General features: G+C 36.3%; 1 protein-coding gene across 8 annotated transcripts in view; it reads right to left on the bottom strand.

Moving 5' to 3' along the window:
- PLEKHA7 (pleckstrin homology domain containing A7) overlaps positions 1-26,751 on the bottom strand; it is a 140,059-nt gene that overhangs the window by 2,768 nt on the left and 110,540 nt on the right. For 5 of the 8 annotated variants that reach the window (XM_042814690.1, XM_042814687.1, XM_042814692.1 and 2 more), the window contains 15 exons: positions 26,434-26,487; positions 20,856-20,924; positions 20,611-20,691; positions 19,249-19,398; positions 17,438-17,539; positions 13,765-13,873; positions 12,452-12,690; positions 11,578-11,766; positions 11,221-11,338; positions 10,296-10,375; positions 9,693-9,893; positions 6,456-6,614; positions 4,009-4,142; positions 3,098-3,240; positions 423-531 (listed from right to left, as the gene is read on the bottom strand). In XM_042814690.1, the coding sequence (XP_042670624.1) occupies positions 434-531; positions 3,098-3,240; positions 4,009-4,142; positions 6,456-6,614; positions 9,693-9,893; positions 10,296-10,375; positions 11,221-11,338; positions 11,578-11,766; positions 12,452-12,690; positions 13,765-13,873; positions 17,438-17,539; positions 19,249-19,398; positions 20,611-20,691; positions 20,856-20,924; positions 26,434-26,487 (1,926 nt within the window). In that variant the 3' untranslated portion in view covers positions 423-433. The remainder of the gene's footprint in view (positions 1-422; positions 532-3,097; positions 3,241-4,008; positions 4,143-6,455; positions 6,615-9,692; positions 9,894-10,295; positions 10,376-11,220; positions 11,339-11,577; positions 11,767-12,451; positions 12,691-13,764; positions 13,874-17,437; positions 17,540-19,248; positions 19,399-20,610; positions 20,692-20,855; positions 20,925-26,433; positions 26,488-26,751) is intronic. The other 3 variants (XM_042814688.1, XM_042814689.1, XM_042814693.1) reach the window with 3 other exon arrangements.

Genomic DNA, 26,751 nt, shown 5'->3' on the forward strand with positions numbered 1-26,751 from the left:
CCCCCCGTATAAACAACATTGGTTGCACTTTCAATTCTCTTGTGCAGCAAGTGTACACGTACAGGTCACATGCAGGTAAAACTGCCTTCAGAGCTCAGCTGCAGCCACAGCTGTATGCAACACTTGCCATAGGAGTACAAATGTGGCTGAAAATCTGGCCCCACGCTACCAAGAGTGTAGACGCCTCTTTCCTTCACCACAGCGAGGACATGGAAGTCCCTCATCTGGAAAGCTACAGCAGTTATTTGAAGACTATTAGCTGTGTTAGCTCATTAGAAGCAATATTTATTATACAAGAATGAAAGTTTTCTGAGAAATGGATGCATGCGTTGATTTGGATCTGATTTAGGTGTTAAAAATTCAGCAAGCCACAGCGAAGATACAATGGTAAATCAGACATGTCAAGAGCAGTTAGTTCTTACTTTTAAGGTGTTTAAACAAATGTGTAGTGAAATCCATTGCTTAAGGGAGAGTGAGGTGGCTGTGGTACAGAAGGTGAGGGTGCTTTGGGTGGATAGGTCAACTGCTGAGCTAGAAGGGATCACATACAGGAATTAGGCTGCACAATCAAACATTCACATTAAAACAGAGCCACCTCAATTTTCTAACACATGAATAAGGAACCTGATTAGTAATGCAGCGAGCTGTTACACTATTGTAGTTACATGGAACACAAACAACATTTCTAATTGCTTTAGAATTGAATTTCTATTAGTCACATTAAATTATGCAAATGAACATTCTTCTTCTGATGAGAAGTTGGACAATTACCTTATGACTGGAACGTACTAAGGAACACACAACACTCGTGCACCCTAATCAAATCCTGCCTTTAAAATCAGATCTGGAAGGGCACCGCTGTTTAATAATTTGGTTTTGAGATTTTTCTGAGGTTGTACAGGTTCTCAGCTTTCCATCGGTTACAGATAAAAAGCAGAAATTAAGAAAATCACAAACAAAAATATTTTTATATGTAACTTTTTATGTAATGCAGTGCACAATAAATCAATTCTCAGATCTCAGCTTGAAACTTCAAAATAAAAAATAAAATAGAATAAAAATATTCTTGTCTATAAAGCAGAGTAATTTAAAGACAATAATTCTGAAATAGTCTTAAATTCTGCTTTTTCATTTTAGAAGGCTAAAGGTTTCCAAAAAAACACAATTCAGGAACTGAATTCATAAAATGTGCACATCTTACTTTAATCTTTCAGATTCTTGGCAGGATTTCTATTTAGGAGGTGGATTTCCTACTAGCTCAGAGGAACTCTACAATGCCACGTGACAGACATTAGACAAATGCACAATCTATACTGAAAGTGAAGTGCATTATCACAGCATCCTAATGTTAGTTATCTGCTTCACAGAAGAAAAATGTAAGGAGTTAAGCCTGAGTGTCTTTCAAAGCAAATCTTGATACAAAATCTGGACATGTAGGTTTGGATTTTCAGCTACAGTTTGCTTCATTGGCAAAAAGCAACTTCAAAAAATATATATTTTAAATTCAAAGAACAAAATGTGAAGGAATATGTAAAATTGGAATAAATTAGAATGTGCAATCAGCTGTGCGAAGCATCACATTATTTTCATTTTAAATCACTTTAGATTATCATAAAATGCCCCATAATCCAAAATCCTGAATTCTTTTTATGGATTGCACACCATCAGTCAAAATTAAACTACTCTGGCTGCTTCATTGCTTTTTTAAGAATTTCCAAAATTTGGAATAATTTCAAGCAAGAGTGTTAGCTTTCCCCAGAAGAAGCTAGAACTCATATGGCAAAATGCTGTGTTGGTTCATACCTCCTGAAACACCCAAGTCCCTCTCCGTAACCAAAACATGAAAGTCAGTGTTACAGTACCAAGGACCTCGTTATTAGAACTGTGACCAGAATGCCTGTGGAGAAGACTGAGGATCTGAAAAGCTATTTCTGAAATGCTTCCAGGACCTTACAATTCTGTTTATTTCTGTTGTCTACCCTCCCCAGTGAACCACTTTTATTCCTTCAAGTCAGTTAAATCACCCATTGAAACTCTCCTTCGTCTCAAGATTCCTAACTTGAAAATGTATCCCTTCCCCTGAAAACTGCATTCCCCTTACGTTCAGTTGCCACTGAATCTGTGAGTATACAGCCATATCCAATCCACAGTCTGTTATTACAGATGCACGTTACGTATCTGGATACTAGAATAATCTGTCTTTACTGGGAAAGTCTTGAGGGCTTTTGTGGCAAGTGTTATCCATTTAAACTGACAGCTTCAGATGAGAAATGGGCACACTTTTCTCCATCATAGTTAAGACTCCATTATTTCTGTTCTCCATTGGAACAGTGAGCAGTGCCAGTTATAAATGGCTGCCCAGGTACTGGCTAGAATAACTGCTGCATCTATTACCGTGCCATACAAATCTGTTGACACTTTTTATTTATTTCAACCATAAAGCAATCAAGAGTGAAATTATCATCTTAACTAACATATTGCAACAGGTCTAGTAATCTCCAGACATCAAGCAGAGTTCATGCGTGCTTGTCTTGCTCTGGTCCCTAATCTTGATCACCAAACAGAAATATACCAATACCAATTTTAAGACTTTTAGCCTGCTGTCTCAAGCTGCAAGTGGTTCTACTATACTTTGAATCACAGAAACCAGTGCATCTCTCTTTTAAATATACATATATATATATATATATATATATATATATTAAGAAGGGTGTGTATATATAAATCCATTTTTTAAAAATAAGGGACCAGTTTACTTTTTAAAAATGAGTACAGAAATAGCTCATTTCATGTAATTATAGGGAATTCATTGGAACTATTACTTTTTTAGTGCTATTAGTGGAGTGAGTTTTCAAGTTCCAAACTTTCTGATCACAGTATATTCTCCCACTGAATGTCAAATGCTCAGCATAAACCTTAACTTCTCTTCATGTTATCTATAGACAGCACTCTGCTATTGTGAATATGAATGTTTTGAATATGAATTGCTAAAAAGTTCTCTTAGGCCAGGAGTTCAGCAAAAACCACACACAACTTTATGAGCAGATAGCTGCTTATATAAGACACAGCTGTTAGTTGGTAAATAACTAAGTATTACCTGCTACCTCCTTGCTCCTCTGAGAGGCTTCAGAAGCCAAAGCGTATGATATGGTAATGATGCGTTCCTGCTCTTGGAGCTGTGAATCTAAATCAACTGAGTTGTGCTTGTCCTGGGCAACAGTAGGCTGTAGATTGTGCATACTAGCAGGAAAGTGCAAAACAACATTAACATTTACAAACATAAAGAAGAGCCCACTGTGCAGAAAAGAAAAAGCTTCAATTCATACAGTAGTGTTTGGATCTCATATGGCAAGCTCCGTATTCAGCTGAATTCCTTTGAAGCAGTGTTAGATACTGTATTTAACTATGGCAAACAAAGACAAGTAATTGCAGCCATTAACACATCAGTCACAATTTCTGCTTAGCCTTAAGTACACCTGAAAGTCCTTTGTAGTAAACAAGTTATTTACAGGAAAGCACTATAAAAATGTTATTTCTTTGTATCTGTTCATAACCTTTCTTGTTACTGTCGAGAGGAAGTGATGGTCCTCATGTTCAGACTCATTTACATTCTTTCTAGGAGACTACAGGTACTTGAGGTAACCACATTCAAGAAAATGCATGTTTCAGCTGCCTCTACGTTAGCCTGAAGTAGCCAAATTTTATCCTGCTTTTGGCTGGATCTGCACCTTTGCCTCTCCCCACTCTCACCTACAGGTTGTGTAGTAACAACTTGCTACTATTTTAAGGTGCTCCAAACAAGAAAATGGACATATGCAAAATCTGTCATAACTAGAATCTCTGACACTTGGCTTTAAAAAGGAACTTTAAGTATGCTAAGTACAATACATACATTCTGTGTGCATTTTCCCTGCTCACGTAATTAAATTGTACAGGAAATAGACTGTTGCATGAAGTTAATTCCAGTGTTTAACACCAACCTCTGTGTAAGATCAAAAAACAACCGACCTTGATTTAGTAAGAATATTCTTTATCTTCTCTGCTTTACGCTGCCTTGCTGCCAGTTCTTCTGTAGAAAGAGGTTCTTCTGGCTCCAATTCAACATAACGTTCTGGAATCGCAACCTTCTCAGGTTTTGACAACTGTGGAACAAAAACAAGCATCAAGTTTTATCAGCCCAGACTTAAACACTTTGAGATTTAATCTTCTTAACACAAGAATATAGTAAAAACAATAAAGCACAGGTTTGCACTGTCAATACATGTACCTGCTTCTAAACATTCCCTCTGGAAGTGAGCTGATGCCCTTTTAACAGTGTCTTTTTCCCTTCTTTTAGAAGATAAATCAAACAAATATTAAAGAGGATTAGAGAAGAAATTTGAATCAATAGGGAGCCTTTCTTCAGCTCAGCTTTAGAGCCCAAAGTAGGACACTGCTTGTAGCTGTTGCAATAGGAAGAAGAAACGATATACAAGAGTGATGAAGCAACCAGAAATTGTAAATGAACACTGGAAGGTATTTATGTCACTCCAGGATTTCCTGTAAGTGAGAGGAGGTATCGCCTCAAGTTTCAATTTAGGTACCACTATTCTGCATAATCTTTCTCCGTGAGCAGCAGAAAAAAAAAACACCACCAATTTATAAACACTTTTGGAAATTCCTGGACTGCAGAATCTGAAACGTTAGGTGTTCAAAAGTTGTCCAGGGAACTGACCCACAAATACACCAAGACAGTGCAGTTAACAACACATTCAATGCACAGTTATGTAGGTTGAAAATTTTAATCATTAAAATTGATTGCACAAAAGCTAGCAATGATTTTTGTGTTAGGATCAGTTTCCTCGCAGAAAGATTTTCTTTCACAGAAGATATCTAAACCACCTAATGAACATACGTGAACACAGTTTACAAATGGACATTGAAAGCCAAAGCACAGACTGCTTTTGAAAAGCATAAATAGCAAACATGAATAAATAAAAGTGAGAGAAAGAGAACTTTTCTTCTGCAGCTGGATCCAGCTTTGCCTTCAGTGATGAAGATCAGCAATAATAGGCAACGCACAAAGTGCCAAAGCACTCCATAAGTAATTGTCTTTCATAACCTAAAACTGAGATCATAACCTCAAGTTTTTACAGTCCCTTTCAAAAAAAACCCCTAGGTCAATGCTTTCTGAAAATAAGGATTTTTTGTGGCATTTCCTTACCTTCAACTCCAGCTCCCCCACGGAGCAACGTGTATATTTATAGTACAGCTAGCTGAGAATAGCTCACCCTGCCACTTCCAAAACAAGAGTTTTCATGCAAACAGAGGATTTATCAGCCATAAAAAGTATAGCCTTATGAGATACAGAATTGGCCAGGTGAAGAGGATGGATAAACGAAAAGGAAAAAGACAACTTGAGGAACTGGAGAAAGAAGCTTTAAACCCAGACCTTCAGACTGTTTCAGTCATATTGAGATATGACAGAAATGTCTACATGCACAGATGTTTCTTGCTAGTTTGGACTAGCAAGCCCTGGAGGTCTCAAAGAAAACATGCGCTGGCTCACATCTGAAATCTAACAGGCCCAGATTCCTCCCCATACAGCTTTCCAGCCACTCTGCCCCAAGCCTATAGTGATGCATGGGTGGGGTTGTTGTGACCAAAGTGCAGGACCCGGCACTGGGCCTTGTGAAGCTCATACAATTTTGTCCTCAGCTCAGCAATCAATCTGTCCACATCCCTCTGCTGGGCCTTCCTATCCTAAGGTAGCTCTGCACTTCCCCCAGTTCAGTGTCTGCAAACTTACCAAAGGCGCATTCCATCCCCTCATCCAGATTATCAATAAAGATATTAAACAGGGATGGCCTGTTCAGTCAAAGTGCTTCCTACTCTCCAAGTCTTCCTACTGTTAACAATTTCATCGACTTTCCCTGCACTGTGGCATTTCATGCAGCACATACCTCTGCCTTCCACTAGCTATACTCCTCCCTTTCCGCTAGATGGCTCAATCGCATTTCAAACAAATACTGCACTCAGATACCAGAGCTGGAAGCAAATCTCACCCCGGGAACAAGTCACACGAAAAGCCAGCAGAATCTTTTCTGCCATATCAAAACCAAGAGCAAGGCTCTGTGGAACTAGCTTTTACCTCTTAGCACTTTCTTATTTTAAATACTCTTTATGTTGTCATGTTATTTTTTTCTAATTCTCATATAACATTGCCTAACTACCTCTTTTCCCCCTGAAGCCTATGTATTTCACAAGGTAGAGCCAACCTTTCCATTTTTTCTCCCCACAAACCTTACAGACATCTCAAGAGCCAGGCCAAAAGTATGCTTTCATTTCAATACCCAGAAGACTCCTTTCAGTTTGAACTTCCAGCTCACTTTTGAAATAAAAGGTGAAAATGAACTACATAAAACTTAAGGTTAATATCAGGGGGAATACATAGAAAGCAAAATTATGAGTGTTACCTCTCTGCTGATGTCTAAATCGTAGTCTTGAGGCTCCAGGTCTGTCTCTGTCACCGCTACTGCTACTGGCTGAACTTTTAACCATTCATTTTCATCCTTGTCTTCTCCACGAATTGCCCTCTCAAGTAGCTGCAAATCAAATTCTTGCTCTCGCTTCCACTGGTAATAGATACAAAACAATTAATAGCATTCAACCACACTGACAAATTCAACTTTCAGCAATGTACATAACTGTGTCTGCAAAGGCTATTTTGCTGAGAGAATCCACAGAGCAAACTCTTCAACTGATAGAAAAAGAGAAAATGCTGCTGTATTTCTTGCAATTCCTGGCTGGGAGATATAGCAACGCTGAATGGATTTCAGAGTACTGTTTAATTTTATACACAGTGTGCAGCTGTATTAAACTCTATCACATATATTAACCACAACGTTACAAATGCTGATGAACGTGGCACCAGCACAAACATCCACAGAAGTACAGATGTCAGTATAAGCAAGTCTGCAGAGTGCTAGCCTTGTCCTAGGCACTCTAACCAGGCAGTGCTGTGCCACTGCAAATCAGTACACAGAAAGGACATTAATACTGCAGGCTGAGAATCACTGCCTGTTAACTCTACATGTCTTCCTAGAAAAAGACTTAGTGATTGAGGTTGGTATTTTTAGTACTAGCATTAACTTGTCTGAAATTCAAACAGTAACTTTAATAACTTCTAAGCTACTTTACACTCTATTATGCCAGCTACCTGCAAAAATTAAAAACCTTACACATTCTCCTTACAAGATAAATATTTAGCAATAACATGATCAGAGCATAGTTAAATTAAACAGCATAACTTTAAGAGTTCCCACATTATTGCTTAGCAGCCCCTTCAGAGCTACATACAATACAGCTCCATAGAAACTCAAGCTTAAGAGCCCTAACAATGCATTTGCTCATAAATATCAAAAAACGAGGCTCTGTTGCAGCATCGCCCCATCCAGCAGGTATCAGCGACTTTACCGTACGGACTTGAAACATATTAAAAGCAGTGGGGAAGAAAGGGGACAAAAACAATAAGATGACCTCCTGAGTAGGAGAGCATGCCATTATGTTTAATAAAAGTGTCTAATATTTCTATTACATCTTTGGCTTGTTTTGGTTGAAGTTTGAACTCTATATGAAGCCCTTAGCCTCCAGGATGCTACTTGCATTATTAAATCTACTTGAAACCTATTCATGCACAAGCTCTCTATATTCACTCAAAAGACACATGTCCTCCATGTGTATTTAGGAAGTTAATATACCTAAGAAGGCAATTTCATCTCAAAAATTAAGATTTCCTTTTCGGAATTCAAAGGAGGAAAAATGTTTTATCGTTCTCACACTCCAAACTTGTTATTCTACTCATATTCGAACCAGGCCTGATTGACATAGTATACTTCAAATACACAGAATCATCTTCAAATTATGTTATGTAGGTAAGAAAAACATCAAACCATTATTACAAAGCAGAATTTTTATTGGCTTTGATGTTGCACTTTTACATTAAAAAGGCATTTTATATAACAAATGAGCCCATGTGCTGTGATCCATACTTCAAATGCCATTCTACACTTGTGAGCTGACTGATTAAAAATTCGAGTTACACATACAATGCATGTTTTAAGCAAATGTTACATACTGAGCAGCATTTCAATTATACATTTAACTGTTTGCCATTTTGGCTGCTAAATAATTGCAATGCTGTAAGTAATTGTGCTATTGAACATGCTTTTTGCGTTTTGAAGCCCTGTAGGTACAAGAGATGATCTCTGCAAAATACTGCTAGGGCTGAAAGACTCAATTTTAATTCTTTACAGCAAGAAAAAGACCAAGATGGCACCCAATCTATAGATAAAGTACTTGTCACAAATGTTAATAAGGAGTGTCACAAAAATGTTTAAATTCAACTTGTGTATGTTACGCCAGACTTCGGAAACATCAGAAGCTCAGTTTTAGTTCCTCTAATTAAAATATGAAAATAATGGTTCTACTGTAGTTCCATATTTCCCAAGTATTACGTACTACCTTTAGTAAGTTTGTGATTGCAAAACAGAAGGCAAAATAGATGGATGTCTCTGAGTTGTGCACTCATATTTACTGGGAAAGTAAATATAAAGAACTGGCTGTAAAATAGTGTTACTGAGCGGTGGGAATGAAAGGCTGAATATTATAAGGGGTGGTTTAAATGCCAGCAACTGACACACATGTACTAAATGCAATTAAGCCTGGTAAAAATTGAGTAGTCCAGTTAGAAATTTTAAAATAACTACAAAATTCTGCAAATTAAAAACAAAACAAGCAAACAAAAAGAGGCATTAGGTATGATGAGTGACGAATCTAAAAGCAAGAGATCTTGTGCAATGAATTAGGTAAAACAAGGTGATCGTTCTAAAGCTCTAGTGGACCAAATGAAAAACAAATTAAAAGGCTACAGCGTAAGTGCAATTACAGTACAATCTTGGTTTAGCACCAAGTGAGCAACTGGGTAGCTTCACCAATTGGAATTGCTTTGGTTAGTATCCAAAACGTATCATTACAAACTTCGATTCTGTACAGCATTTAATCTCAGAACACAACAAAAATTCTTTTCTTCAGCAGCTTAGATTTGAGCCTTATTAGAATATTCTACATGTTGAGCTTTAAAGGAGGACTTGCTGCAACTGAAACAAATTTGACCTTAAGTTTCTAATGAGTGTGATTAGGTTTCAAAACGTATTATCCATTTCTCCTTAAAAACAGAAACAAAAAAGAAAAACCAACCACACAACCTGATTGGCCTAATATTAGCAAAGCTATCTTGCAGCCTAATTTGTGAAGTTAAAAGAAGAATAACCGTGGTAAGAACATTCTAAAAGGCCCATTCCATTATGAAGCAGTTTGAAAATCCTAAAAGTTTCTTACACTTTCTAAATACAATTCTAGTAAAAAACAATCGCATCTCTGAATTCGCTCTAACAGAGTCTCACCTCCATCCACTCAGCACACTGACCACTGACCAACTTACCTGCCAAATCTGCTACATATACTGTAACTACTAGTAAAAAAAAACCAACCGTCTGTTAGCTGCACTGTCTGAACTCATTTTATACTGCATAACACTAATTTAATTATACTAGAAGCATCACACACACTCAAGTGAAAGTGCTTGCCAGGAAAAAAAAAAATAAATCCAAAGGTATTTCTAGTTTAGTCCTTTTAAGGCATATCTAACATACTGAGCCTATGTCTGCAGAAATGGGCCTGATGAAAGACCGAGATGAAACAGACTGCCTTTCTCCTTGGCTAAGGGTTCTCTTGCGTTCACGAACTAATGCCTTCTGATGTCGTTTCATTCTTTCTAGTTGTTCCTCTGCACTCATCTTGCCTCTTTGGTGGTCTCCAGAGTATAAACGTTCCAAGGCACTCTTTGGTCTCTCCTGAAGAAGTTATAAGGCACACAAAAAAATGTGTTGGAATTAATAAGTTTATAAGGAGCACACAAATAAGCAGCACCTTTCGCCCACCTTATTTCTAAATTAAGACGATTTTGCTCTGTCGCTTGGTATTAATTTGAATATTTCAATGTTATAATATCTATTTGTACAGGTGATTTTGGTTCCAAACTTTGTTTTTATAAATCTATTAGAAATGTAGTAAGTTGCCTTTCTACTTCCTGATTCATTTAAGAGAATTAGAAAATAAATAGTATTAAATCATTGGAGATGGGTCCTCTCCCATGGCATTAGAATCCCATCTCCAGCTATGCAACGTATACTCTGGATTTAAGAAAAATTCGGAAGATCAAGACAGTAGTCTTCAGATGTTCTTTTAAAACTTACCTTGGACCTATCTCTTCGAAGAGTTGCATATGATGAAATGGTAGATGACTGATGCAATCTGGAAGTTGATCCAGACAAGCCTTTATAAGGAAAAAGAAAATGCTTTAAAACCAAGATGTGTCAGATACTTTTTTTCTTATGATATTTTCATTATTTTAGTTCACATTTCTCTCTCTTTTTTTTTTTTTTTTTTTTTTTTTCCCCCAGAAGGTCATGAGAGGTATGAAATTTCATTTCAACCACAACTGTTTTGAGTCACTAACGATCAAAACACAAAAGTATATGATACTTTGGTACTTTAAACATATATTAAATGAAGTATACGGTGAACTCAGCTGTACAACAACATATATACTTTACAAATAATCACATCTATGAAGAAAAACAAACCTTAACAGTGCTTAGAGTTATAGGGATAAAAAAAACAAACTACTTTTCCCCAAATATCCTCTCTAACTTCATCTGTTAAATGGTGAAAAGACTTCAGCACAATGAGATCCTAGTGACAAGTCACATTTAGTGTTTGGAGGCATCGCATTTTTATTCTTTACTGCTTCCATTTCACTGACTTCTACATGTACTTCAATACACATACTTTAAAAAAAAAAATCAGTTGAGTTTGTGAATACAACACAGAAATAATAAGGAAAAGCAATTGTGAATACAGGAGATATTCTAACTGCTAAATTCATTTTTTCACTATGCTTTTTGCTTCTTTAAGAATTACATACGAAGCTCCTTTGCCAAAGGGTGGTAATCCATAATAGCACCATTAAAATCACAGATTCTCTAGAACTTCCCAGCACTGTGCAGTTAACCTAAAAATAACAACCTCAAGATAAAGATCATCTCCAGCAAATCCTAAGAGAGAAGCTCCTATGCAAGAAGTTCTGTTAAAAATCAACTACGTTAAATCCTGGCTTACCACGAGTAGGCAATGTCTGGTATCCACTATCAACAGTTACGACACCACTGGAAGGCTGGCTGAGGTCACCGCCTATCATTGCTAGTTCTGGTTCACTCACATATGAACGCAGTTCTACCTGTGTGGAAACATATTTATTGGCTCAAATGACATCACAGACAGCAAGTCTGAAGTCTTAAAACAAATCCCAGCAATTTTGTTTCTGGATTACTGAATCTGTCTCTGCCATTACTGTAACATACAGATCTCTCTCTTCCCTCTCATTACAAGATCTAGCAGCACACATATTTCACAGACACTACTGTCTGTTATTGCTTCACACGTTCCTTACAGTGCAGATGGTCTATGAGTGCTCACCCTATAATCTCCGTTTACATACTGTCCTAGTTCTCTGTCTCTTTTTCTTTCATCCGACTGACGTTTCAGGCCTCGCACTGACGTGTGTCTGATGACAGTGGCTTCTCTTGGGAGTGGTGGAACAGCTGGTGGCTGATCTTCAGGACTGTATAACTGAGGAAGAGGTGGTCTGGGCGGTGCTTCATCTTCCTGGTCAGAAAAAGCACAGGTATGTGGCAAACAGTCTGGTCTGGAATAAACTGTCTGAAAGTTCATAACATTATACAAATTATTTGTAATTGCTTTACCATGCTCTTCTCTGTCCACCAGAAGCTTGAGTTCTTGAAAGCAAACAAGACCCAAGAAAGCAAATAACCAGTGAACCAAAAGGCATAATTAACTAAACAGCAAGGAAGGCTCTGCTATGGTACATTCGAAAACACTATATGGCTACTGTGAGTAAGCCTCCAGGTTACTAACACAGGACTAGAGGAAACAGCCTCAAGTTGCGTCAGGGGAGATTCAAGTTGGATGTTAGGAAATACTTCTTCTCCAAGAGTGGTCAGACACTGGAATGAACTGTCCAGGGAGGTGGGAGTCACCATTCTTGGAGGTGTTCAAGGAATGTTTAGATGTTGTACTGAGGGACACTGTTCAGTGGGCAATATTGATGATAGGTGGACGGTTGGACTGGATGATCTTGGAGGTCTTTTCCAACCTTGTTGATCTTATGATTCTAAACACTCTCGTGTATTTGTTACTGCTCAGTTAGATTATAACCCTTAAGTCTCCCTTTGCTGTGCCTCTACATTGCATGCACTTAGCAACCATGAAAACTTTCTGTCAGAAGCAAATGGAAACAGCAGAGAACAAGGCTTACAACAGCAGTACTTACAACCTTTGGCATTAGCCTAACCGGCGACTGAAGAGGTGGCTCAATTTTTTTCAGCTGTGGTACTTGTTGCTGCGTTCTGGCCTGGAAGTAAGGCTGTGGATACAGTCTCACCTCTAGGGAAGGTTTGACCAGGCTGGATGGAGGGCTTTGTGGAACTGAAGGTTTGCTCTCCACGGTTGTGAGAGAAGCCGGTAAGGAAGGCACTGTAGACTGAGAAAATGAAGGCACTGTTTTTCTTTCTAGGGGAGAAATATGCATATCTGTTAGATTCTGTGTTTCTTCTATCTGTCAACAATGTTCATACAAATAGAAATCAATATTATTAAGCTCTCCAAATTATTTCCAACATAAATTGAGGGTTTTTTGATATAAAAATCTACAACTGCTGGCTTATGGCAGGGATGAGAAACATTTTCTTGATGAGGATCAAATAACCTTTCAGGCTAAAAATAAAAATATACATTAATACCATTCAAACAAATCCCTTGGCAAGAGGGAGAGGAGGAAAAGTTCACATGTCATATGCAATCATTACAATGGCTGGATATGGCTCCCTACCTCATAATCCTTTGGCTACAGAGCTAGGCATACATACCTGTGCTTAACGTATAAGCACCAATAGCCATACCTTAAATAAAATCTCACCAAGAACAATTTAATTTCCGTGTGTAAAATGGTAAGCAAAGACACTCAAAATACAACATAAATTTACAAGAGGCATTAACAGCCTCTTGGTATCCCAGTGTTCTCTTTTATTCGAAACATAATCAAGCAATTGAAATGCAGACCACACATTCTTTTCTTTCTTCTATTTCATAGCTGATGTTGCTGCCCTGCCCACCAAGCACCTGCCTGAAGAGGAAGGGGGAAGGCAACTGGGGCAAGGGCAGTCGGGCAGAATCCAAGAGGAAAAAAAAAGCAGACGAGCACAGAGAGGAGCTCCCAGACAACATACAGAACAGATACTACTTTGGTATGAGTCTGGTGTACGTGTGAAGCTATTGCTGTGACCTGCATAACTAATCCCACTGCTATTGTTCTCTTTTTTGTGGCTTGTTATGCTTCAGTATGTCAAACAGAAAAAACACACGATTTTTTGCTGGCTCAACCAAAGAAATGTCAAAACAATGTGCTCAAGATACAGAGATTTCCAATGTAGAAATTATCAGAATTAACTGTGTTTTCTGGTCTGGAACATACTTCTCAAGTATTCACTTAGATTCAAAGATTCAACTGCATTTGTATATATATATATATATATATATATATATATATTTTTTTTTTTTTTTACATTTTAATTATGTTCTCTTTACCTGGATTCTTGATGGAGTCCACTATTGTTTTGTAATTTGCTTTATTTGCACTCAAGCCAGCCGTAACATCTTCAATTCTCCACAAGTCTTTTTGTATTTGTGTTTTCTCCTGATAGTTTAAAAAAAAAAAAAAAAAAAAAGACTAAAAATTATATCCCTTTTTAATTTACAATGGATTTCTATTTCTTTTACCAAAACCAAACTAATGTTTCAGAACTTACATGAGAACTTACAGGCATAAAAATAGGTTATACAATTATTTTAATGTTTAAAACAAGCAAAAACCACATTACCCACAGACCAACATATCTTGCACACAGATCCATAGAATTTAAAGCATTTTGAGTCTTGGGAGATTTCCTAGAGAAGACATGGAATGAGACATCTCTATATTGTTCCCTACAATATTACTCAGGCTACAAAATCCTGGTTCTACATAAACTGAGTCTCCTACAGAGACTTTTAAATTGAACTTTTCTTAAATCCTTTAGCACACTTTAGGATGCTAAGGTTGCAGATTTATTAATTGCAGATTTAGATGAAATGTCCAATATTAAAAACAAAAAATATGTGTTCTCCTTTAATAATGCTATAAAATTGTCTAACAGCCTGTAATGAATTAAATATAAAACCAAAACTAACTGAGAAGAAATGACAAATATAATTTCTTTCTATACTTGGATGGTTAAGCCTACTGGATATTATATGTTCTTAAGTCTCAACTTGTGTCCTGTTTGTTCTACTAATCCTTCCCAGCAGGCAAGAATGGGAAGCTTTCTCTACCCCCTGGACTCTGCCTTTGTGTATCATGTGGCTAGAGGCCGTGGCTACTGAAGCCATCACTTCAGACGTGTTTATTGCAAACATAAACCACAGGTAAAAACAGCTATTCAAGGCGTGTGGTTTTTTTGTTGGTTGTTCTTTTGTTTGTTTTTTTTTTTTTTCCTCCACAGGTTGTAAGTAATGTTTTTAATTTACTGTAATCTATTACTTTTCCTAAGGAATCAATGCCTAATAACTCTTTCTTAAAAAAAAAATAATAATAATAACAGCACTAAGAAAAAAATAAATAATATTGTTTTCCACGTGGTTTTATAAAGGCAGAACGTTGTGCAACACTAGTTGGAATTGTTTACAAACTCCTTAGCAACACTAGGAATCTATCACTTGCCAGGAGCTGCAAAATAACTAATTAATCTCATAAACCTGAAAGAGAAAAACTTTAGTAAAAGCTCTTACACCTCACAGAACTAGAGAAAGTGTATCAATTGCTTTCTATATTCTGTTTTAGCTCAGAAAATATGTCCAGTCAAGTTATAGATCAGCAAACAGGGTGTCAAGAACACAAACATTTAAATGATGGAGAACGTTATTTGCCTGCAGTAATCTCACTCCATGGATGGGATATCGTGAAAGACTGTCAGGATACAAACTATAAATTTGCACATTTCATTACGTTTTTCTGAGATTAATCACACTACAAGGAACCGAATGATGGATTTACGGTGATCACGTCTCAAGACTGGTTAAAAATCCCCACATGCACAAAAAAAATCCTGCTTCTGAAATCACTCGGAGAAACTGCATGGTCAGCAATGTGCACAAACCGTGAGATCTTCTAATATTATTTCCTACCACTACTTAAATCTCGGTGCAAAGAGAATATTTTTAACCAAAAAATGGGGTAGATCTAAAATACAAAAAGATTAATTTATTTTTGAATTATGAAAGTCTGGATTGCTGTTTACCAAAGGGTATAAAAGTACTTTATGGGCAAGCGGGAAAAGTTAGTTTGGAGAGATGTGTCAGTTTCTCTAAATTCCTTCACATAGAAACGTAATTTAGAACGATTTATGAAACTAGAGCAGAAACACTTAATGAGAGGTTATCACTAAAAAAATACTGCTACGTTAATTTCAGCATACCTGATTGTGGGACTCTTAAACAAAAGACAACAAAGCTACACTCTTAAAAGTAAGATTTACTTTGAGCAAGTAGTTTGAACCATTTAGTTTTAATCTGTCAATGCTATGTATAAATAACATCAGCTGTTTTCTATAGCAACACGCTGCTGCAATTTTATGGAATTTTTAGTAATATTTTTGAAGAATGCATAATTTTTTCAGTAGTGTTTATTTACCTAATGCTATTGCAAAACGCTAGATAAATAATCTTGAGCCTATACACAGCCAGGTAGCAATCTAAAGACTGTAATGATTTGGGGTACTTATAATGATACTTCTTTGAAGGAATATGATTTTGAGAATATTCACTACTTTCTGGGAAAATCAGTTCCCCTTCATTTCTCCAAAACAAATATTCAAAAACAAATATGTATGTTTGTGTGTGTGCTTGTGTGTGTATATACATACAGATACATACACATACATATATCAGTATGCACACATGAAACACATCCTATGCATAGGTATGTTCACGTATAAGTTGGTACGAGATGCTAATTAAACTAAATTAACACTTGTTCTGTGTATACCATCTGCCCATCTACGTGTACTGCTACATCACTTGCGACACAGGCAGTATTTTAAGCGAGCTCAATACACAACCAAAAACTGTTTGTTAAAGTATTTTGTTCAAATACATTCTGTGTAGAACATCCCCTTTGTTAATCGACTGAACTTCATACAGACCTGACTTTTATTCTAAAATACCTCTGCGATGTTTTGGAGGAATGTATTCTACAGCTGAGCTCAAATAAATGAGATTCTGGCTCTAGAAACTGATTACACACACAGAACAAAAATAAAAACACCAAATTTAAAAGTGGCTGAAAATGGAATCTAAAGATTGAAACATCTAAGAAGGTTTTACACCTCTTGTTTTGATACAAGTTTATCCATTAATAATGAAAACAGATATACTAACTTGCCTCTGATCTGATGCTTTTTGCAAATGTGTAAATTAAAAATGTTGGGTTTTCTGATCCAATATACTTGGAAAAGTATGCTAAGGTTTCAGCCAATTAAACACATTGGCTTTGATTCTTATGTTTTGTCTTTTAAAATTCAGCTGTTGTGCACAGACATGGAAAAAACAACCTGGAGAGTATTCCTGGTCCTAAGAATAAAATCATCAGTTATAAGCAGGTATGCAGAATTAATCTCATATGCCACATCCAATTCAGCAAAGAGAATAGCTCTGCTTCAAACAAAGCTTCTTTGCAAGATTCAAAAATGAATAATTGATTTAAAACTGAGATGCTGTTAAACACTTATTCCACTTCACAAAACGATCTGCAGAGATAAATCTTCCATAAAGAGAAGGCATGACAAAGAGGAAGTAATGACAGTAACAAGCCAAAACTGATGTTCTTAAAAATGGATAAAGAATCCAACAATGTCAGATCAAATAAATGTATGACTAAGAAGTCCTGCATAGTCTTACAAATTAAATGTTATCAATGTCAAGATGTCAGCATGTAATGAAAACATAATAAAATGACAAACTTGCATAGGAAACTTATGAGAAACTATTAGACATCCAGAAGATAGCTAGTTAGTGCACAGCAATGCTGTTAAGATTTCAGAACTCTGCAAACTAAGATGTGACAGCTGAATACAATGCAAAAGTTACAGAGCGTCTCTCTTGTGATAGCTTTCAAGTTCAGAGATAATTTTCTCACAAGTAAACCAGTGTCTGGAAACAGACTCACCTGAGATACCAATGAACTATTCATTTGTTCCTGTAAGGCTTTTTTCAGCTGGCTCACGTCCTTTTCTAGTTTCAGATATTCTTTCCAGGCATTTTCCATTTCCTAATAACAAAGATAATACTCTAGCACAATTACAATGAAACAGGATATCACTATCAATTCTCTAATTGAGCAATTGAGTGTTGTTAAGATGGATTTTTGCCTTTATAAAGAGAAGCAAAAAAATCTGTTCTGTAGCCTGTATTTTATACAAATATACATATACACACATATATGAACTTGAAGATACGCTTCAAAATGCTTTATTGATTGCAAGACTAGTTAATCCCTAGTTAATCCCTAGTTAAGAAATTCTTGCTAGCTTACAGACACAAAACCATTTCTTAAGCGTAAAACTGCTGTTTACAGTTTAATTCTACTCATTGTACTATGCTATGAAGGAAGCAAATTCTACTTCCTTTCTACCTTCTCACTCTACTACAAACAAATTCACAAATTCAAACAGGCACCTGAACCAGAGATGATATTTTAAGACACAAAGTTTAAAGTTTTAAAGTTCTGATTACAGTGTTTCAATGTCATTGTAAGCAAATAAACAAGCAGACACCTGGAAAATAAAGCTATCCAATCACTTTTATGTTACAGTATTTCCAGCACCCACGACACCACAGGATGCTTTCTGACCCAGAACTGTGAAAATTCAAGTCAATGTAAAGAGTGATGGAGAAGGTTTCCTTTCCTCTGAAGTTTGGAAAACAGATAACTGAGGAGTTGAGCAGAAGAAATATTGGAGGCCTACAAAACCATGAGATGCACTGACACATTGGATAATGACTGGTAGTTCCCCACCCTTGCACACTAACAAGGGTCTATCACATGAAACAAGTGCAAGTCAGGCTCAAAACAAACAACAGAGTGCCTGTCCACACACTGGGGAACAGATCTATGCAATACTTTGCCAAATTATGTTTTAGATGCAAACGGTTCGCAGAATTGAACAATAATTGAAATTAGATATGCTGAGGATTATTAAACAGACATAAAATCAGAAAATAGAAGCTGGATTGATTATCACAGAAAATACTGCCCATCTCCTAACCTTACTCTTCCCAAAACACATCCTTACGCCCACTGCTGAAGCCCTAACACTGCAGCTATTCTCACAGTGACTTGCTACTTGGCAGATTAAACGTGAAGAACTTTCACAGACCACCTGTATTTTCTGCAGGCAGAAAACATTGTACACATACATTTAATTACTGCTGGCATCTCAATGTTCAGATCTTACTACAGAAAAGATGCTCAAGCAATTTTATGAAGAGCAGACCCTGTTTTTATTGAGAGATAAGATTAATACAGTGAGCACACAGCACCCAGGTTTATATTATTCTTTCATCGCCAATTCTTACAAATATTTTTATTTAAGAAAAATGCAAGATTAAATTGCATTTGAATATTAAGTTGTAATAGTAACGGTAAATTTTGACTGAAATACAAAGAAACCCATGCCTTCTCCCTTGGAAAAATACCATAGATTCACATTTATATGTGCACTGCGAAAAGGATTAGCTGAAAGATTTGTAATTTAAGGTCTATATATAAGAAGCAAAACTATTAAATGAAATTCTGAGCTTCTGAAGGGAGTGCATCAAAGAGGATAGCTGTAGTGGTAGCCCATATACAACTTTTTTCTGACTTAGTATCCTCTACTTTAACAAAATCAGTTCACAATAGGATTTTTTAAAAATACATAGTTTTCCTCTGACTGGCATCTTAGCTACTGTTTTCTGAAAACAACCTGAAATACATACCGTTGAAACCTTGGATATTTCAGCCCGAATATGTATAAGATCTTCTTGCAAAAGTCTTTGCTGGTAGGAAATTTTTTCTGCATGCTGTGGTTGGTCTTTGTATTGTTCCATCTGCCTGTGTAACACCTCCAAAACAGACTCCAGCTGATCCTAAGAAGAAGCAGAGAACAGAAAAGCAGACAACAGTAAGCTTACAGCATTGATGGCAAACTTAATAAACAAATTTACCTTTGTGAATATAAAAGCTGTACTCTTCACTTCCAGTGTTCCCTCTAAGCCACTAGGTTAGGACTGCCCTGCTACTGTGGACACTAAGATGTAAATGAATGAAACACTGCAGGAGCCTTAATCACTTAAAATTTTCTAATATTTTCTATAGCATCTGTTTAAATTGTCAAACCTGTGGAAAACACAGATCAGTGAGAATTTTTCTGCTTATAGTCTGTGCAAAACTATAATTTACAATTTTAGAAGAATCTCCTTAAGCAGCACAGAACTATGATAGCCCTAGCACAGCACAGTATTAACAGTTTATTTATAGACAACTTCTCACTCATTGCTATAGCTAAAGCAGCCACGTGAGGAATTAAAACACTACCTAAATACAAAGTAGGCCTGATGCATTCAGTCAGAAGTAACAGTGGGGCATTTCTGCACAACAGCTCTCTGAAGGATCTACTCAGATGGCACTTCCATTTCAGAATGCATTTTTTCTGAACCACCTGGCCTTAGACTCTTTGACAGCTATAGCTCATTGTGAGGGAAGCACATAAACACATGCGAGGGAAGACACTTCTGGAGAAGACACTTCTGGTATTGTTTACTGTTCAAACTTTGAATCTATAGGGCATGGGGGGAAGTAAGAGGGTTCCAAGTACAAACTTGTCCAGATGCATTCCAGAATTTCAGTCACAAACCTCAGAACAATGCTCAAAACTATCTATAAACCAGCATGGTTCCCAAATGACTACAAACGGGAATCTCACTACCACACACAGCATGCTGCTGTTTATGCAAACAGTGCTTGCACGCGTGGGAAGAACTGCGAATGAAACATGACTGCCTCCCACTACATGAATCGTAAGACATTACAAACTAAACCACACAGAACTGTGTATACACCCTCATTTGTGAACAATACCAGATTAATTGTATATGGTTCTAAAACACTTCTCTTCAAAAACGTTTTCTAAAAGTAGGTACTCAATCTTACCATAAAAAAAAAAAAAACTTCCACATAAATCTGATGTACATTTTCAGAGAAAATTATTACAAAGCAAGCGGCATCCAGTAATTCGGTATTATTTTTAATTCCATATTTTATAAATATTTTTAAGTTCATTGAAATCTCTTTACTCTTACTTTATTTTCCTTAAGAGCTCTTATTTTGTCCTCCAAATCCTGCAGAATTCTGTCCTGCTCACAGAAAACACTCAGCTTGACCTGAAAATAAAACCATATTGCCATATGTAACGTGAGATTTTTAAGAGGAAAAGTCTCCACTAACAATATTTTATCCCGAAGAAAATAATAAATGCAAACAATTAGCAGTACCAACAAATGGCCAAAGCAACACCAGAGTTTCTGAAGCAGTGGCTGATACTTACATCAATATCACTTTCTGCAACCTTGACGGGTTTCGTACTTCGCTCTTTGAGCGTGTCACGTCCCGACACCTATGAGGAACAGGTTTGAAAGATCTGAGAAATCTGCTGCAAACTAAAACTATGTTTCAGCCATGAAAACAAAAGCTTTGTTAAATGTGCAAGTCCAACAACGAAGATGAATAAGAAATAAAATCTTGGATATAAGTCTCTTAAAAGTGCACTTCTCAAAAACGTAACCAGGAAAGATTATCAATGATACTATGCTATTTAATAACTCTTCGAGTAGCTTAAAAATGTACAAATTAGCATAATCCCATTTGTCGGTGGTTACAAATGTCCTGTTCCTGCAAAACCTAACAGTTTTATCTCTTTGCTTTTAATAACTTTCTTGAGCCCATAGGGACTTAAATAGTTATTTTAGAATGTGCAACTGCAAGAGTAACAGCATTAATTGATGACTGAAATATACCTTCCTGGCATCTATTTCATTCTACAAAGGACGGTCTCTTCCACAGCACAGGGTGAATTTTATTAAAGACAGACTGCTGTAAAACTGCAGGGTGAAATTCAAACGTCATTGACCTATTTTGATATGTTTATAATATTTCTAATTTCTCGTTCCATAAATCACTGTTTCCATATTCCATTTCTCATGAGATTACCTCCTCACGTAACTTAGTTTTTAAATTAATACAGACTGTACTGTATCACACTCCTTCCTTCCAGCAAGCCTAAGATGAAGGCATGTCTACCCCTGTAGAAAAGTTTACTACTTCCAGTGCTTACGTTTGACACTTGTGATGAATAAACAAAGCTAAGAGAATGGTCACATAGTACGGCTCATGAACTGTACAATTTTAAAAGCCTTACTCAGTTAGAATACTAATTACTTATTCAATTAGAATACTTTTAAAGGTCCATTAAATCAAATCCTACCTTACCAAAGGAACACATGGTACTGAGAAGTACAGTGCTCAAATACACACAAGAATATAAGAAAAGATCACCTAATTATTGTATTGAATAACATAAGTGGTAAATTTATTTTTTGTTGTTTGAAATGGTAGGGATATTAGTTTTTGTTGTCAGTCTTTTGGTTGGTGTGGTTTCCTTTGTTTTACTTTTTTTAGTGGGAGAAAAACAGTTTAATATTTGCTGACTGGCAGTCTGTAGACCTAAGCAACACAACTTCCTAATTAACTTAACAGGATCACACTTGATTTCTGAAAGTAATTATTTTTTACTGCAAGTGGAAATCAATCTTTGATACAACTTCCTTTCTCATTTCACAGGCTGAGCATTTTCAGATAAACTACATTTAAGACAGGGTTACAATAACTATTGATGTTTAATATCTCCTCCCGTTTGACTGCAGGCTCCATTAACATACTTACTGTGGGATTTCACGTGGAGAAAGTTACACATTTATTACTTCCCCACTCCAAAATCAAAAAGCACTTCACTGTCTCTCAAAAGTTACGTTCTCATTTTCAAATATTTTCAACAGTAAATACGTTTAAGAAAAATCCTGTCTTCAAAGGTACTAAATGGAATTGTTTAAGTGCTAGGTCCTATGTATAATAGTAAGAAATAATTACATAGAGGAAGAAATGTCAACATGTCCAAGTAATAACAAATAATTTTATTACCTGCAAACTAACAGAATGCAAAAGCCTTTTTCAAAGCAATGAAGATAACATAAAAAACACAGTCTACCAATTCTGAAGACTTAAAATTACATAATCACAGCTATACAGATTTTGTTGATTTTCAAGCAGTATGAGAACATAATGAAGATTCTGCATGCTTTCACACTTTCCAAATTACATATCAGACTCGCTGCTTGACACAATCATTTTCATGACAAAATGAAACCAAACACTGAGGTCAGCCATAACTTCACACACAGACTCCAAAAGGCAGTGGGGGAAACAAAGAAGAAAAAGAGGAAAAAAAAAATCTTACACAAAGTTCTACTGTTTGCTATAAGACACCTGCAAAAGCCAGAATACGTACACATTGACTGCTATTTTAAAAAGCAATGGGATGAACGCATTTTGGATGCAAGCAATCTTACATGTATACTGGAAAGTAACCCCTGTGCTGAGTTCTTCAGCACTTTGTAAATCATGTTGATCAGAGGTCCATTATTTTCTATCTGTTTTAAACACAAGTTTGAACAATAGCTTGTTATAGATGTAAAGACTGAAGAAACAAAACCTTAGCACACAATACTCCATAAGCAGCAGCAATTTCATGTTCTTCTTTCACACAGACCCTCAAGGTTTAGAATCTATATATTTTCCCATTATGGAAACTATAATTAGATACCTATCAGTGTTATTATTTTCAGTAGATCATTCATCCAACCATAAGACTTTTGTTTTTTACTTTCGCAAAGCACACATACCAACACACTGCACAATCACAGTTTAACAAGTGCCAAGGATGATGGCAAGACATTTTCTGTGACATAGAACGTAACAACTCTTGCACCAAGAGCTCTATGTGATAACTGGAGCAACGCAGTCAAACCCTTTATGAACAAAGCCATCAGAATCGCACTCATAATTACCATTACTCCCATAACAAATACCTGCTAGGCAGCATTTCCTTAGGCACCTGTGTGGCACAACCTTGTACTAGCAACCACTCCCAACAGCAGTACAAACAAAGCGGCTTCATGCATGGCTGCAGAAGAACGAAGCAGCACCAGTGCTGAGCAACTGGAGAGGGACTCAGATTGGCTTAGAATGGTTGCACAACGTATACTTAGAAGCACAAACTTTGCACTTCAGCAGGCCATACTCATTCATGTTTTGTGTAAGTCTCCCAGATAGTTTGCAGACATTCCTGAAAGTGCAACTGCAGTCCAGAACTCCTTTAGCCTGATTGAAACTTATTTCATTGTCTTGGAAAGGGAAAAATCTTTCCCTGATTGCGTTCCTCTGTTGTTTGCAACATCATCTCAGAGACTTGTGGGGAAAGAATCTGTCACTCACTATTTCTGCTCTTCTTATACAGGGTCACACTTTCCCACCTTCATTTAAGGGATTTTAAAAAAGCTATAACACATGGATTTCCATGTGCACAAAAAGCACGGTTGTGTTATAGCATAGAGATACAACATCTCTGTCGTGTCCTATATACCTATATTTTGTAAGTGAAAAAGGATAGAAGGCCCTGGCATTTTTTTTTTTTTTAATGTCAGAACTAGTTTGCATGCAGGAGAAAAATCCTGACGTTGATTAATATTTGTAAAGCATATCTATTTCACTTATACCACTCTTATGACAAAGCGCTGTAATGTTGAACAATACCATCGTAGTATTAACATCAAAATATTTCTAAGATAATATTTTTCAGCTTTTAAACAATAATCAAAAATAGATCAGTAAAGTAGGATAAGACTGAGGTTTCTCTGGGGACAAAACATCTGACTTATGACAAATTACTAAATGACTTGTAACGAGTTATCGCAACCTGTTTTAATACTATGGCAGGAATTAAGTAGTTAATTAAATGTTTAATCGCTATTCCATGTTGACAAGTTACATTTCAAAATATCTAGGAAGAAACATCTTCAGAGATAATGAAGTAAAAACATTTGACTTCAGCTCTAAATTTTTTAATCCTATTTGTTTCATTGGAGTAGATCCAACTCAGGCCAATGAAGTCAAAATTGATGTTTGAAATAAAGGGCATTATATCTAAGCCTTCAGTGTCTTCAATGAAAGGCACCCTGTATACTAATCATGAATTCACAATATTCCACCATTATCAAATCAATTTGTAATTTGCTTTGTTTCATGGATACTAGCTTTCCTCATACTGTGAATTCAGTAATTTATACTCAGTGGCAAAGCACAAATTCAATAAGAACACAGACACCTACTCAAATTTCACAAGATCATTTTAATCTCTCAGCACCCCTATCTGAATTTTACATTTTCAGATCACCATCGAAAGAAGGTTATTCTTTTGAGCATGAAAGTATCTGAGAAAGAAACAGCCACCTTCAAATATTATATGATTCTTACGGAACCTCACTTGACACTTTGACTGTCAAGATTTGTCAAAAGGAAACTTGAAGTAATACTACATTTCTTCTTGCATAAAGATCAGGTTGCCACCATACATTTTTTCTTTATGGCTGCTTTTCTGGGCACAAGGGGAGCTCTTGGGGCCAAGCAACTCTTCATACCTTGGCTGCAACAGATCAATCTGCAGGAAATCCACTAAAAAGTTAAGAACCCATCCTATTAATTCCTCTAAGCACCTAACATTTTCAGGCACTTACAACATGGTCCTTGTAACAGTGAAAGTCATCGCTTTAGGATGGGCAGAATACTGTACTTATTCATGACCTGTAAAATTGTAGGACCTCCTAAACTGAAATGTCACAAAACTCAGCCAAAGGCTTGGGATGCAGTTACATTTGGCACAGCCAAGAACACATCAAGAACAAGGCCTGAAGTGAAACACGTCCAACTGATTTTACATTTGTATGTTCATGACTGTAACAGTTTATATACGTGATCATTTCGTCTACATACACCGCAAATATGATGCAATATATATATCTGTATTGCTAATATTTTCCATTGATATATTTGGTTGTATATTCAACCATGCAAGAGCAGATGAAATTGAAGTTGCCATACTAGTGGTCCCAGCAGCTCATTAGTGGCACATAGGCAAAGCCTCTTGGCACTAGTGATAACTACAGACAAATAAACAAGGATAATAGGGTGTCAAACTTCAGCTTTATTTTCAGAAACACCATGTGATTTGTATATGGTAAGACATGCTACACAGCATGGAATGAGGTAGATTGCTTTATTAAGCAAAATCACTGATTATATGCAGTTTGATTTTTTTCCTTCAACTATCTGGTATCAAGAACTGCTTTCAAATTGCCAACTATCAGATGTATCAGATACAGAAGTAATTTCATTTAGACAGACAGTCTGATGCTGAACACCATATTATATTTTTATTTTATCTTTAGGAAATATCACCTATTATTACATGAGCAAATTATATGTATGCATGAATAAATATATAGACCTGACATACAGATCTCTTAGCCATCAGAACATGAAAACAACGAAAGCTTCCAATTAATCACCACATTTTCACAAAAAAATGCATTAGAAATGTAGCCTATTATAAAAACAAAAGAAAAGTCAGCTTGTGCAGATTTAAAGAGATAAAAAGCTGAATTGAAATAACTTCTCTCTTAACTTAGAGCAGCTGACTTCATATTGGCTCTAAAGCAACAGCAAAAACATGTTGAAGCAGTTTGTAATCTTATTTCTTTTAAATCCACAAAACACCACCCATCTGAAGTACCTTGATGCAAATACTAACTAGAAACCAAACTATCAACATTTGTTTCCATGTCTGTTCAACAGCTACTACTGTAAGCACACATTATTTTAAGCACAATGAGAGCAAAAGACACAGAATATCAGTCTCTGAAAGAAAAATGATTCCAAAACCTGTAGGTGTAAAGATAGCACACAAAGACAGCTAGGTTATAAAATAATGAAAGTAAACTTTTATAGAAGCTTACCTTCAGATCTAAATACTCCAAATCCTTTTTCAACTGGATATAAGTGTCATCAGCCTTCAGGTAAGTACATAGGAAAAAAAAAACAAACAATACATTTGAAGGTTTGAAAAAATAACTTCAAAATAGATTGGAAATATATGGAGAAAATGATGAAAAAGTAAACAAAATAACAGAGTAGGAAGAACATCAAAAGCACAATTGCTCCACCAGCATATTGCTATTTACAGCTGAAAAAATGGGCAAAATATTTCCTGAGATCATTACTACCTCATGTCCACTCTTTCAACAGATAGATTTGATTTTTACACTGCTAATATG

This window comes from Centrocercus urophasianus, unplaced genomic scaffold (assembly GCF_019232065.1).
Source record: "Centrocercus urophasianus isolate 14NV4802_14NV808 unplaced genomic scaffold, USGS_Curo_1.0 seq_14, whole genome shotgun sequence".
NCBI classification, from domain to species: domain Eukaryota; kingdom Metazoa; phylum Chordata; class Aves; order Galliformes; family Phasianidae; genus Centrocercus; species Centrocercus urophasianus.